This window comes from Esox lucius, chromosome 12 (assembly GCF_011004845.1).
Source record: "Esox lucius isolate fEsoLuc1 chromosome 12, fEsoLuc1.pri, whole genome shotgun sequence".
Classification (NCBI taxonomy): domain Eukaryota; kingdom Metazoa; phylum Chordata; class Actinopteri; order Esociformes; family Esocidae; genus Esox; species Esox lucius.
Genome location: NC_047580.1, coordinates 14,365,983 through 14,379,470, shown reverse-complemented (window position 1 = coordinate 14,379,470; position 13,488 = coordinate 14,365,983). Strand labels below are relative to the sequence as shown.

The 13,488-nt window shown below is 42.6% G+C and overlaps 1 protein-coding gene across 1 annotated transcript; it reads right to left on the bottom strand.

Annotated features, from left to right (window-relative positions):
- Positions 1-1,991: 1,991 nt before the first annotated feature.
- mapk13 (mitogen-activated protein kinase 13) lies at positions 1,992-11,858 on the bottom strand. Its single transcript, XM_010875698.4, has 12 exons — positions 11,164-11,858; positions 10,485-10,614; positions 10,146-10,204; positions 7,171-7,276; positions 5,428-5,457; positions 4,948-4,995; positions 4,753-4,867; positions 4,117-4,188; positions 3,482-3,561; positions 3,313-3,391; positions 2,597-2,770; positions 1,992-2,428 (listed from the first exon to the last, which is right to left on the bottom strand). The coding sequence occupies exons 1-12, from the start codon at positions 11,274-11,276 to the stop codon at positions 2,343-2,345; spliced, it is 1,092 nt and encodes a 363-aa protein (XP_010874000.1). The 5' UTR covers positions 11,277-11,858; the 3' UTR covers positions 1,992-2,342.
- Between the last annotated feature and the right edge of the window lie 1,630 nt (positions 11,859-13,488).

Here is a 13,488-nt window from a genome sequence, read left to right as displayed (position 1 = left end):
CCCCCACCCAATGCAAAACCTTAAAGAATATTTTATAGGTCATTCCGAGGTCACTCAACTCCCCAACATACTCCAAATTCACCCAAAATAGTCTAGTTTGTGCTTCATTTGTGCTGTTAAAAGTTTCGTTTGTGTGGCTGCCGTGTTTCATGTGTTAGACATTTAATTTTAGGTGATGTCATTAGCACCCCAACATGCTCCAAATTGACTCAAAATAGGCGCAATCGTTTGTGCTGCTATTCTTAAAAAAAAAAAAATTATAGATCATTCTGAGGTCACTCAACCCCAAAACATGCTCCAAATTCACTCAAAATAGGCTCAATCATTTGTGCTTTGTTTGTGCCGCTAGAAGCTAAATTGTCTTACCAATACAGTTGAAGATGTAACATGGTGAGATCCAAACAGCAAACCAAATCACACTAAAATAGTCACATTCACTTAATTGCTACCTATCCACTGTACATTGTTAACTATCAATGAACACAGCGAGGCTCACAGGATGTGTGCAATTTAACATGAACTCCATGGTCAATCTATCAATCAAATGTATTTATAAAGCCCTTTTGATATCAGCAGTTGTCACAAAGCGCTTTTACGAAACACCCAGCCTGAAACCCCAAGGAGCAAACAACAACAGTGTTGATGCACAGTGGCTAGGAAAAACTCCCTAAAAGGGTCTGAAACTTAGGAAGAAACTTCAAGAGGAACCTGACTCTGAGGGGTGACCAGTCCTCTTCTAGCTGTATGTGCATGTGGGCTGTGTCCAGATTCTATAAAGCATAATCTAGGTCAGAAGCATGACCACATGGACAAGGACAGGGACAACCCGAAGGGGGAGGAATGGTCAGCGGAGTGGCAGCTGGAATCGTCAGGTATTGTCTTGATCTGCAACACAACCAGGAGGACTTTGGACAGGGAGCAGGAGACACACAGTCTGAATGTAACACTTTCAGTCTTGTGCAAGACAGAGTGTTGCATTCAAACAGTGTGTGTTGAACTAGATAAAATATGTTTGCAGTGGGAATAGTTGTACATTTTGAATTACAAATGTGTTTTGAATTACTCTACAATATACACTTGCTACTATGTAAGCACAAGAAAATCTTATGTGCATCAGAGGAAACATCTTAACATCGATCGTGTCTGCTGGGAGTTGCCGGTAAGCTTTAATCCCAAATTGGATATCACGAAACAGGGTTAATGGGAAAAATAAGCTTAGTTGGATGGTTACTGACCTGAAAATAGTCTATGGTAAATGAGAAATTGTAAGCTATCCAGACAACTTCAGCCACAGATAAAAAATCTATGGAAGTGCCAAATGACCATATTTTTCCTTTATAAATTACCTGAAATGTACTTGAATTTATTTTGAGGTTACAGTGCATTTAAAAAAAGAATGCTCACAAGCATTTTCCCAATCAATGCAGTTAAGCTTTTCTGTCCTGGTACATCAATGATGGAATCAGTTTTCCCTGGAAGCTAGGATAGCAGTATTTGCATATTCTTTTAATAAAATACCTAAAATAGTTCCATTGCCACCTCTGTTGTCTTTTGAAAACTTTGCGTATTGCTTCTCTTACGTGTATGGTCTTTCTAGCACTGACTTTTGCTGATAGCTCATTGATTTGAATGCTCTCACTTCTAAGCTTTATGTTTAGGTTATTCCACCTATTCATAAAGTGTATGCACTTACTGTAACTCACTCTGAACGACAACAAAATGAATAAAATGCGGTTACAGTTAACAGAACATTTGAAATGACTGTTTACATTTTTATTATTTTTAACATGGATTTCTCTTATACCACATACTACTTTCAGTGTGAAGAATCATCTAAGATCAAGCTGTAAAATACTGACACTCTCTTTTAAAAGGTAAAATGTGCCTCTTTGTATTTCAACTGAATCTTTGACAGTTGATATTTAATTGTGGTAGAAAAGTCAGGTAAAGGAATTTTTATGTTCAGTAAATGAAAGGCATGATATCCAGACTAAACTGTGTATTATTTCCAATTTAATGAGAAACATGCACCAAATGTTCAATATATCAACCAAAAAAAAATTACCTCATCCAGCAGAACCATAACATCAGTTATGATAAAACATGAAAAATGGGGTTACAAATGCACCCAGAAATCCATTCACTGATGGGTGGTAATGTGGCGTTTAAACAAAAATGAAATTAGACAGACAGACATCATAGTGTAGCTCAATAATCTCTTATTTTGAACTCTACAGGCTTAAAAAAAGATTACAGGATTGATTTAGTCAACATATTGTAGTAGGTCTACTACTGACTGCTGGTATGCGGTAACACAGTTTTCTAATATTACAATCATGGATTCAAGGAGAAATTGTCAGTGTGTTTCGCCTTTTGGAATCCCGTCGTGGAAATGGCACAAAGCTCTTCACCTCTTTGAAGGTTAACCCTAAGAGCAGACAATTGAAAAACAATGTAAGGTTGAAGTGAAGACTTCTTCAGAAGTCTTAAATAGCTTAATTATTGTACATTGTGACACTTACTGATACTAAACTGATACAAAACTGTAACTAAAATGTACTTGATAAAAGTCAACATAAAAACATGTCGCACTTACGCCTCCAATCATCCAAAGGCATTGTGGCATTGTCGTGACTGTCATCGTAAGGCTGTGGCTCCGGCCAATCCTCTGGGTCTCTCAAGCCATCAAAATATGGGTGTGCCAGAGCACTTTCAGCCGTTGGTCGAGCCTCACCATCCAGAACGAGCATCTTCTCAAGTAGGTCAACAGCTGGACGAGCCGTTGGAAAGAAGAAACATGCCACAGGCTGGAGAACTTATTGGTCAAACAGTTGCCTCAGCAGTCACCAGAAGTATCTTCGAACATAGCTTTCATTTCCTTTCTGAAAACGGGATGTTGAAACTCTCCTCTGGTGTTTCGTTTATACACACTATATTAGGTTTGCCATACAAAGAAATATGAAAGTGTATTAAAATAACTGCCACTATTTCAGGCGGTTTGAAGTTCAACCCATCTTAACTTTTTCCATAGAAATTGAATTCGTACAAAGCTGGACATATCATTTGGCCATCATCCATCAGCAGATATCGCCATATTACAAACCATTGGCTTAATCTGTCATTTCTCAGCACAATATCTGTGTGGCCCTATCCTAAGGCCTATTAAGCAATTACTCATTTATAAAGCTGAATTCATCTGAATCTGATGTTTGGCAATTAATACAGATGGTACATTTAAGCCTTGAATCTCTGTATTTCTCTGTGATCTCTGTAATGTAAGTGCTTAACATGGACAATAGCATTTGAACTCACCCTGTGCACTGGCTCTTGGGAACAATTTTGAGAACTCTTTTCGGGGGAAATGGGGAAGGGACCCCACATAGCTTTTTGCCTGTTTGACAGTAATAAAAGAGTGAGGAAAAAAACACGTTCACGGAGCCTGTTAGAGGTGTTCAGGGAGCCGTATTTAAATCAACTCTACCTCCTGACTTTCCAGTTTCTGAATGAAGTCTGGTCCAGGTACTCCAGTTACTTTCATGATCTGAGTCAGTTGGTCCATGTCTGGGAGTCAAGGGGTAAAGTCAAGGTCACTCAAGCCCAAAGTATGTCTACATGTCAGAAGTTGAGCAGGAGTCAGATCACAGATCAGCATTGTTCCATAACTGGATGTGCTCTAGACAACTTCTCTGTAATGTGTTATATCTGTATCTGTACAGTGTGACAGAGAATTTGTCTATGCTACACTCAGTGGCCTACCTATGTCATCATGGACCCTTAGCCAAATTGTGTGTTAGAACCTGCATTCCACATTGTGAGCATGGGCTCACAATGTGGCAGCCTTATTAACAGTAAGCTGAGACACAGGTATAAGTCAAAATGCACAATGTGAACAGTACCAGGTCTGCTAATATCTAGGGTGCTCAGCATACGGGACCCGGTCTGCTAATATCTAGGGTGCTTGGTCCAGTATGCAGTATATCTACAGGAAGGAGGGCCTGTGATTAATCATTGACGGTCAGATTTTTCGTCACTGATTAATGGCTGGCTTGGGTCAGGTCACATGATTTGGTACAGTCACTATACAGATAGGGAGAGCAGAGCAGAGTAAAAGGATACAGTCTTTTCCTTTGAAAAGAGTCTTTCCATTGATCATCTCCCCCATGATGCAGCCCACAGACCAGATGTCCACTAGAATGGAGGAACAGAGATAACTAATCAAGTAATAACATTGAGAAGAAATTCACACAAAAAAAACAACGGCTTACAATCTTAAGGGACTGCAGTCTCAAAAAAAACCTACGTGGAGGGTTATAGAAACAACTTGACTCCCAAGGCTAGGCAGCCGGTGCTAACCGATAACGCTGGTGAACCTAAACCTACAAGTGGCATGTACAATGTGCCAAACACTGTAAAAGATCACATAATTATATTAAACAGAGGCCTTGCTCCTTAGTGTTTACCATGTTGCGACTACTGTAATTACCCCCTGCTAGACAACAAAGTTAACAAGAGCCACTAATGTCAAGTGTTACAAACAGTCTTCATCAAAACACATGGCACAAATGTAGTGGACTAAGACTTGTGTCAGCTCAGTAACAGCCTGTCAGCTCTGTTAATGTTTCATGCTGTATGTTTAACAGTCTGCTTGTATGTGAAACAGCCCGTAAGCTCTAACGTTTCAGGTTGTCACAAAGCTGAGCAGGCCTTCGGAGAAGGTTAGGCTGAGCAGTTTAATAGCTATGATTGTCTTGCCAGTCTGGGTGTAGTGCATCCAGTTTAGAATGACCTCTGGTGCTCGGTACCAGCGGGTCACAACATAGCCCGTCATCTCTGCCTCAGCGTGGCGAGCCAAACCAAAGTCCAGGATCTGGAACACAAAGCAAGATGTTACATATTATATTAGGACTGTTTACGCACACACGCTCATTTAGAGAAGTATATGAATACCTTTAATTCACAGTCTTGATTGACAGCCAAGTTACCAGGCTTCAGGTCCTGCAAAAGAAACAGTTGACAAACAAGAAACACTGATTGTGGCCCTTGGCAGACATTATCATATCACAGCACATATTAAGGATCTAAATCCACATTTAATATAGGTTTTTGATGAAGGCAGATACATTTTTTATGATCCTTACATGATCTTTGCATATCCATAATAAAACTGTGTTTTGGTTTGTGGTCAAACGAACCCCTTCCATCAAACATAATGTTCCAAACGATATTAGTAAACAGGGGAGTTGTACCACAGAGCAATAGCATACGGCAAGCTGTGTCTTACCATATCACTGCAGGGAGTCATCAGCTTTCAGACAGGAGGTGACTCATTTTACCTGTTTGGGCAGGGTTTGCCCTAATGACTCAATGCCTACAGTCTAATGAGCCACAATAGAAATAGTGCTGATTTCAGATATGCAGTCAACTCACCCTGTGTATGATGCCAGCTTTATGAATGTACTGCAAGAACCACAGGAAAAAGATTATTGTGAAATTTGATGATTAAGCAAACAATAACTGACTAAGAGTGACACTGCAATACACTGCTCCAAAAAATTAAGGGCACGCTTAAATCACACATCGGGTCTTAATGAAGGAAATATATTAAAGATCTAAATCTTTACTGTACATTGTGTAATTTGTCGAGAACAAAATGACATGCGGGCAATGGAAACCAAAATCACCAACCGATCAAGGGCTGGATTGAAACTCACAGACTGTTTCAACTTTTAAATTGAATCATGGCAACTCACAATGTGACTCAGTAGTGTGTATTGCCCCCACATGCCTGTATGCACTCCCGACAACGTCTGGGCATGCTCCTGATTAAATGGTGGATGGTGTCCTGGGGGATCTCCTTTCAGGCCTGAATCAGGGCATCGGTGAGCTCCTGGACAGTCTGTGGCGCTACTTGGTGGTGTCTGATGCACCAATACATAATGTCCCACAGGTTCTCAATTGGATTCAGGAATGGGGAACGTGAGGGCCTGTCAATGGTATCAATGCCTTTGTCATCCAGGAACTGTCTACACACTCCTGCCACATGAGGCCAGGCATTTTCCTGCACCAGGAGGAACCCCGGGCCCACTGCATGGGTGTATGGTCTGACGATGGGTCAGAGGATTTCATCCTGGTAGCTAACAGCAGTCAGGGCACCACTGGCTAGCATGTGGAGGTCTGTGCAACCCTCCAAGCATATGCCTCCTCAGATCATCACTGACCCACTTCCAAACCGGTCACACTGGATTATGTTGCAGGCAGCATAACATTCACCACGGTGTCTCCAGACTCTTTCACATCTGTCACATGCTCAGTGTGAACCTGCTCTCATGTGTGAAGAGAACAGGGCGCCAATGGTGGACCTGCCAATTCTGGTGTTCTCTGACAAATTCCAATCAAGCTGCACAGTGCTGGGCTGTGAGAACAGGTCCCACTAGAGGACGTCGGGCCCTCATGCCACCCTCATGGTCTGTTTCTGACAGTTTGGTCAGAAACATGCACACCAGTAGCCTGCTGAAGGTCATTTTGTAGGGCTCTGGCAGTGCTCCTCCTGTTCCTCCTCGCACAAAGGAGCAAATACAGGTCCTGCTGCCGGGTTGATGCCCTTCTATGGCCCTGTCCAGCTCTCCTTGTGTAACAGCCCGTCTCCTGGTATCTCTTCCATGTTCTTGAGACTGTGCTGGGAGACACAGCAAAACTTCTTGCGACGGCACATATGGACATGCAATCCTGGAGGAGCTGGACTACCTGTGCAACCTAAACGGCCGCAGGTACTGCCTCATGCTACAAGTTGTGACAAGGACACTAGCCAAACTATAGAAGAATCAGGAAAAATAAGGAGAGAGCAATTGTCTGTGGCTACCACTTGCAAAACCATTCCCTTTTTGGGGGCTGTCTTGCTGTTGCCTCTTCAGTGCACCTGTTGTCACTTTCATTTGCTCAAAAACAGGTGACATTGATTCACAATTGTTTATGCTTCCAAACTAGACAGATTGATATCCCTCAATTTTAACTCACTTGATGTTAAACTGTGATGATTACGTGTTCCCTTCATTTATTTTGAGCAGTGTAACACAGACTTATAAATAAACATGTTGCAACATGCCATATATTTTCTCTGATGAAAATCCCCATGTCATCCAAGACTACTTTAATGTGTATGAACAATCTTACCCTTAGCCCACAAAGCATCTGATAAACCAGGAACTGTATTCGGTCTTCAGTGAGGAGCCCTTTGACTTTGGAGAGGTCGGTGAACATGTAAGGCATTACCAGGTAGCTGTGAACAGAGAAATTACTCAAACAATAAAACTCCAACATCTGTATGGACATAAAATACACCATACTTAATACTTTTCTGACCTCTTCTATTTGCACTTCTATTTAGATGCTAACTGCATTTTATTGTACTTTACTTGTACTTGCTTAATGACAATAAAGTTGAATCTAATCTAAGATCATTGGTCAGGGAGTCAATTCAGTGTGTGGGTAATGTGAATGCCAATTAGGGTTGAGTTTGCTTTGTCACGATGGGTATTGTAGGAAAATGGTTTCAAGATGAATAATGATAATTAGTGCTCACGCCGGTGTTATTGTAACAGAGTTATAAATCAGGTGTTTTGTCTTTAACCTCATCAATAAAGATGCGCTAGGTCCAGTTGCATTTATACATATCCAAGCCATAACTCTATCTCCACCATGTTTCACAGATGAGGCGGTATCCCTTGGATCACAGGCTGTTCTTATTTTTCTCCACACTTCTCGCTTTCCATTACTATGTGTTAATCTTAAACGTATCTGTTTATAAGACTTTGTCACAGAACTCTACAGGCTCTTTGAGGTATGCCATAGCAAATTTGAAGCAACTGGCCATTCTATTTTTGAAGTCACAATTGGTTTTCATCTTCAGGTGTACATTTCTGCATATAGTAGTCTTGCACACAATGTTTTGGCTTTTCAAATTTTTCTGCCTATTAATTGTCAGCCTAACTGAAACTTCTTTCCTTATGATTTCAGACACCTACAACAGACTCCAAATGCAAACACAGTCTGCATTTTTTGTATGAACCCTATAGTCAATTGCTAGAATACAAGTTAGAAAACAAAGCCCCAACCCCCCCCCCCCCCCCCCCCAAAAAAAGTATTACTATCCAACTAATATATATATATCATCGTGCATAAGAACAGTCTTAGCATTTTGCACATACCAGTGCATAAGTACTGGCTCCCAGAGGTTGAGCTATGCCAGTGTTCTCCACAAATGTTCCATTAAGGCCCACTTTGGTCGATAAGACATCAGTGTCAAGGCTGGCACAAGACAAAATAATGTACACTGAAGTGCCAGAAAAACTGGTACAGACGAGCCCATACAAAATACATAGCAACACCACCTATGCACGTCATTGGTTGCATCTGCCAGTGCATTTATAATGTGCTAGACATCTGTAAAAGCATCTAGAGCTGTTTCCGCTGTGAGAATGGCAAGTGATCACAATTTAAGTGATTTTTCAACGCGGTTTAATAGTAGGAGCTCGTGAGATGGCTCATAGCATTTCGGGGGTAGAGAAGTTTGGATTTTCACATACAACCATTTCGAGGGTGTACCGTGAATACAAGAATTCTGGCAAAACATCGAACTTATGACAGCAGTGTGGCTGTAAAAAGACTGTGGGACCAGCGTTGGCTGGCAAGAATTGTTTCACGCGATAGGCATGCAACACTGCCTCAAATAACATCTGCATTCAATGCTGGGCCCTCGAGAAAACATCAGCGTGAGGACTGTGCAACGTTCCAATTGTTTCAGGCAGATGGACGGATCCGTGTGTGGAGAAAACCCAATGAAGCCATGGATCCCGCATGTCAACAGGGCATTGCACAGGCTGGTTGGGGCTCCATGTCAACAGGGCATTGTACAGGCTGGTTGGGGCTCCATGTCAACAGGGCATTGTACAGGCTGGTTGGGGCTCCATGTCAACAGGGCATTGTACAGGCTGGTTGGGGCTCCATGTCAACAGGGCATTGTACAGGCTGGTTGGGGCTCCATGTCAACAGGGCATTGTACAGGCTGGTTGGGGCTCCATGTCAACAGGGCATTGTACAGGCTGGTTGGGGCTCCATGTCAACAGGGCATTGTACAGGCTGGTTGGGGCTCCATGTCAACAGGGCATTGTACAGGCTGGTTGGGGCTCCATGTCAACAGGGCATTGTACAGGCTGGTTGGGGCTCCATGTCAACAGGGCATTGTACAGGCTGGTTGGGGCTCCATGTCAACAGGGCATTGTACAGGCTGGTTGGGGCTCCATGTCAACAGGGCATTGTACAGGCTGGTTGGGGCTCCATGTCAACAGGGCATTGTACAGGCTGGTTGGGGCTCCATGTCAACAGGGCACTGTACAGGCTGGTGGGGGCTCCATGTCAACAGGGCATTGTACAGGCTGGTTGGGGCTCCATGTCAACAGGGCATTGTACAGGCTGGTGGGGGCTCCGTAATGGTATGGGGTTTGTTTAGCTGGCATTCAATGGGACCCCTGGTACGTCTACATACGTCTCTGACAGGTGAACGCTGTGTGCGTCCTTTCTGACGAGTTCATGTCCTGCGTTCATTCTGATGGGTTTGGCCTCTTCCAACAGGACAATGTGCCGCCACACAAGTCTAGACACGCCCAATTATGGTTAGAGGAACACTCATCTGAGTTTGGGGTCTTGCCATTCCCACCTAAGTCAGCAGATCTCAACACTATTTAACACATCTGGGATGCCTTGCAACGCGCTGTGGAACACATAAATCCTACACCTGGGAATACCACAGAATTGTGGACCACTCTGCTGGAAGTAAGGTGTTCATTGCCTACAAAATACTTCTGCAAGCTCTTGGAGTCCATGCCCCATCATATTTCTGCAGTTCTGTGCTCCCATGGGAGGCCAACCAAGTATTAGTCTGGTGTACCAATTTTTCTGGCACTTCAGTGTACTCCATAAAGGAATGTGGTGACACATCATGGGTCTGCCAGCAAAGCAAACAATTGATTGTATCCTTACAGCAAAGACCACTGCTAGAGTCCAATAAATGTGAGACACATCAAAATCCCGAAACTCATCCTCGGACTGCTTTAGGCTTGGTTCGGTTTGAGAACACAGGGAATACTCACAAATCAGTGAAGTCACCAAGCCCAGCAGCAGGAGTGAACACATCTAAAAGCCCTATAACCTGAAAGGAGTTGGCAGAGGAGAGAAGAAAAACAAGTTAAATCCTACAAAAGGGAGAGAAAGATAAATGGCTCCCATCATGGTTTTACAGCTATGGCTACCTGTATTAGGCTAAATTAATGTAAGCCTTGTCTCTGCAAGTGTCTTGAATCACTACTGATTATGTAAAACCTGGGAAGAGCAACTCAACTCCTTGACTCACACGTCTTCCCACTGTGTTAGTCTTGAGGGACAGAAAACCATGATACGGCAGAGATATGTACAGTAGCCTACATACTCACATTTTCGTGTTTCATGTGCTTGAGCAATCGAAGCTCCCGGTAGGCCCTCTTGGCAAATATCTCAGACTGGAAGGGGCGGTGAAGCTTCTTGATAGCCACTTTCTCATTGGTCTTTAAATTTATTACTGAGCTGAAATAGATTATCTTGTTATTGCATATATGTCAAAATGTAGGTTCTAAATTCTAATTTCACCACCACCTTCACAACTAGTTACACATAATGTGAAGGATGTTCAAAAGGTTATAAGGCAAAGGTTGCAGAATCAAAGCGATGTTGGCATGAAGATTCTAGCCCACTTTGTGCATGAAAAATGTACACAAGCTGCAACAACTCGTCGAAATAATAATAATAAAAAACGTAATTCGCAAAGTACTACCGTAACATTGTGAACCATGTGTTAACAGCCACCAAAGGAGCCTGCAAACTAATGTATTGTTGGCCGCTTTATATAGCCTCGTGTACATGATTTACAGTTTATTAATATTGTATCCATATCGTGTAGTGACCAAGGTTGACTACAACATAAAGCAATTGATGCAAACAAATACATTATAACCACATAAGAAGTAACTCGATCAATTTCTCTATCCAGACAGCAGTAGGGCACGGTACTGTACTGTACTGTACTTGATGATAACATTCACCAACTTGGGAAATCAGCATCGGATGGATACTCACCATACGGAACCGTACGCCCCTGTCCCGATTTGCTTCAATCGCGTGTACTTCTCCGGGATTTCCCAAAGCGTGCTGTTGATCTCCTCTCGGATGAACCGTGGCCGAGACTCCATGTTGTGCGATATGGTAAAAATTCGCTCAGCAATGACTGTTAGAACACGAATCCTTTCTACACCACCCACGCTCTCTTGCTGCAAGCGCTTTTTGAAAAGGTCACGTTACGCAGTCCCAATCGCAAACTAGATTCTGCTGTCAATACCTCAATAGTGACTTTCGCCGTGAATATTTCAACTGTTGTAGGCTGCAGTTGTGGGTGGAATAGTCAAACCATACCATTTACTATAGCCAAACAACAGTGCCCGCATCCGCCATTAAAACAATCTTACACTGCAAGCTATTTTACCATGATCCCACTATTTGTGTTGTTTTTACTGATCCGAGAGCTTGTTGAAACATGTCAGAGGCTGCGTATGTCTCGGGTTTCCGTTCACACCCTAACATAGGCAACATAGCCTATTTGTTATGAATAAAGTTCCGGCAAAGACGTGAGATTTCCGTGAATACACAGACTGCGTAGAGCCTATGCCAAATTATTGTCATGAAAAATAATATAAACGTTCGATATGTAGCCGATAAGACTTTTTTTATGGATGTTTCTTAAACCCAAAGAACACCCGAGGAACATTTCGTACTTTCTAGCTAAGTAACGTTGGCCAACACAAGTCTCTCCTGAGTTTCTGAAAATGTTCAGCCTCTCTAAAATATGATCAAAATCAATGCAGGTATAGCCTACCAGCACTGTTGCCAAATGAAGCCTATTCAGACCAATACATGTATTTAATAGGTAAAATACAAATATAATACAATGGGTACAACAAGTATTTGATACACTGCCGATTTTGCAGGCTTTACCACTTACAAAGCATGTAGAACTCTGTATTTTTTATCATAGGTACTCTTCAACTGTGAGTGACATAATCTAAAACAGAAATCCAGAAAATCTAATTGTATGATTTTTAAATAATTTGCATTTTATTGCATGACATAAATATTTGACACATCAGAAAAGCAGAACTTAATATTTGGTACAGAAACCTTTGTTTGCAATTACAGAGATCATACATTTCCTGTAGTTCTTGACCAGGTTTTCACACACTGCAGCAGGGATTTTAACCCACTCCTCCATACAGACCTTCTCCAGATCCTTCAGGTTTCGGGGCTGTCGCTGGGCAATACGGACTTTCAGCTCCCTCCAAAGATTTTCTATTGGGTTCAGGTCTGGCCACTCCAGGACCACTCCAGGACCTTGAGATGCTTCTTACGGAGCCACTCCTTAGTTGCCCTGGCTGTGTTGTGTCGTTGTCATTCTGGAAGACCCAGCCACGACCCATCTTCAATGCTCTTACTGAGGGAAGGAGGTTGTTGGCCAAGATCTCGCGATACATGGCCCCATCCATCCATCCTCCCCTCAATACGGTGCAGTCATCCTGTCCCCTTTGCAGAAAAGCATCCCCAAAGGATGATGTTTCCACCTCCATGCTTCACAGTTGGGATGGTGTTCTTGGCGTTGTACTTCTTCCTCCAAACATAGTGAGTGGAGTTTAGACCAAAAAGCTCTATTTTTGTCTCATCAGACCACATGACCTTCTCCCATTCCTCCTCTGGATCATTCAGATGGTCATTGGCAAACTTCAGACGGGCCTGGACATGCGCTGGCTTGAGCAGGGGGACCTTGCGTGCACTACAGGATTTTAATCCATGATGGCGTAGAGTGTTACTAATGGTTTTCTTTGAGACTGTGGTCCCAGCTCTCTTCAGGTCATTGACCAGGTCCTGCCGTGTAGTTCTGGGCTGATCCCTCACCTTCTTCATGATCACTGATGCCCCACGAGGTGAGATCTTGCATGGAGCCCCAGACCGAGGGAGATTGACGTCATCTTGAACTTCTTCCATTTTCTAATAATTGTGCCAACAGTTGTTGCCTTCTCACCAAGCTGCTTGCATATTGTCCTGTAGCCCATCCCAGCCTTGTGTAGGTCTACAATTTTATCCCATATGTCCTTTCACAGCTTTATGGTCTTGGTTGGAGTCTATTTGATTGAGTGTGTGGACAGGTATCTTTTATACAGGTAACCAGTTCAAACAGGTGCAGTTAATACAGGTAATGAGTGGAAAACAGGAGGGTTTCTTAAAGAAAAGCTAACATGTCTGTGAGAGCCGGAATTCTTACTGATTGGTAGGTGATCAAATACTTATGTCTTGCAATAAAATGCAAATTAATTACTTACATATCATACAATGTGATTTTCTGGATTTTCTCACAGT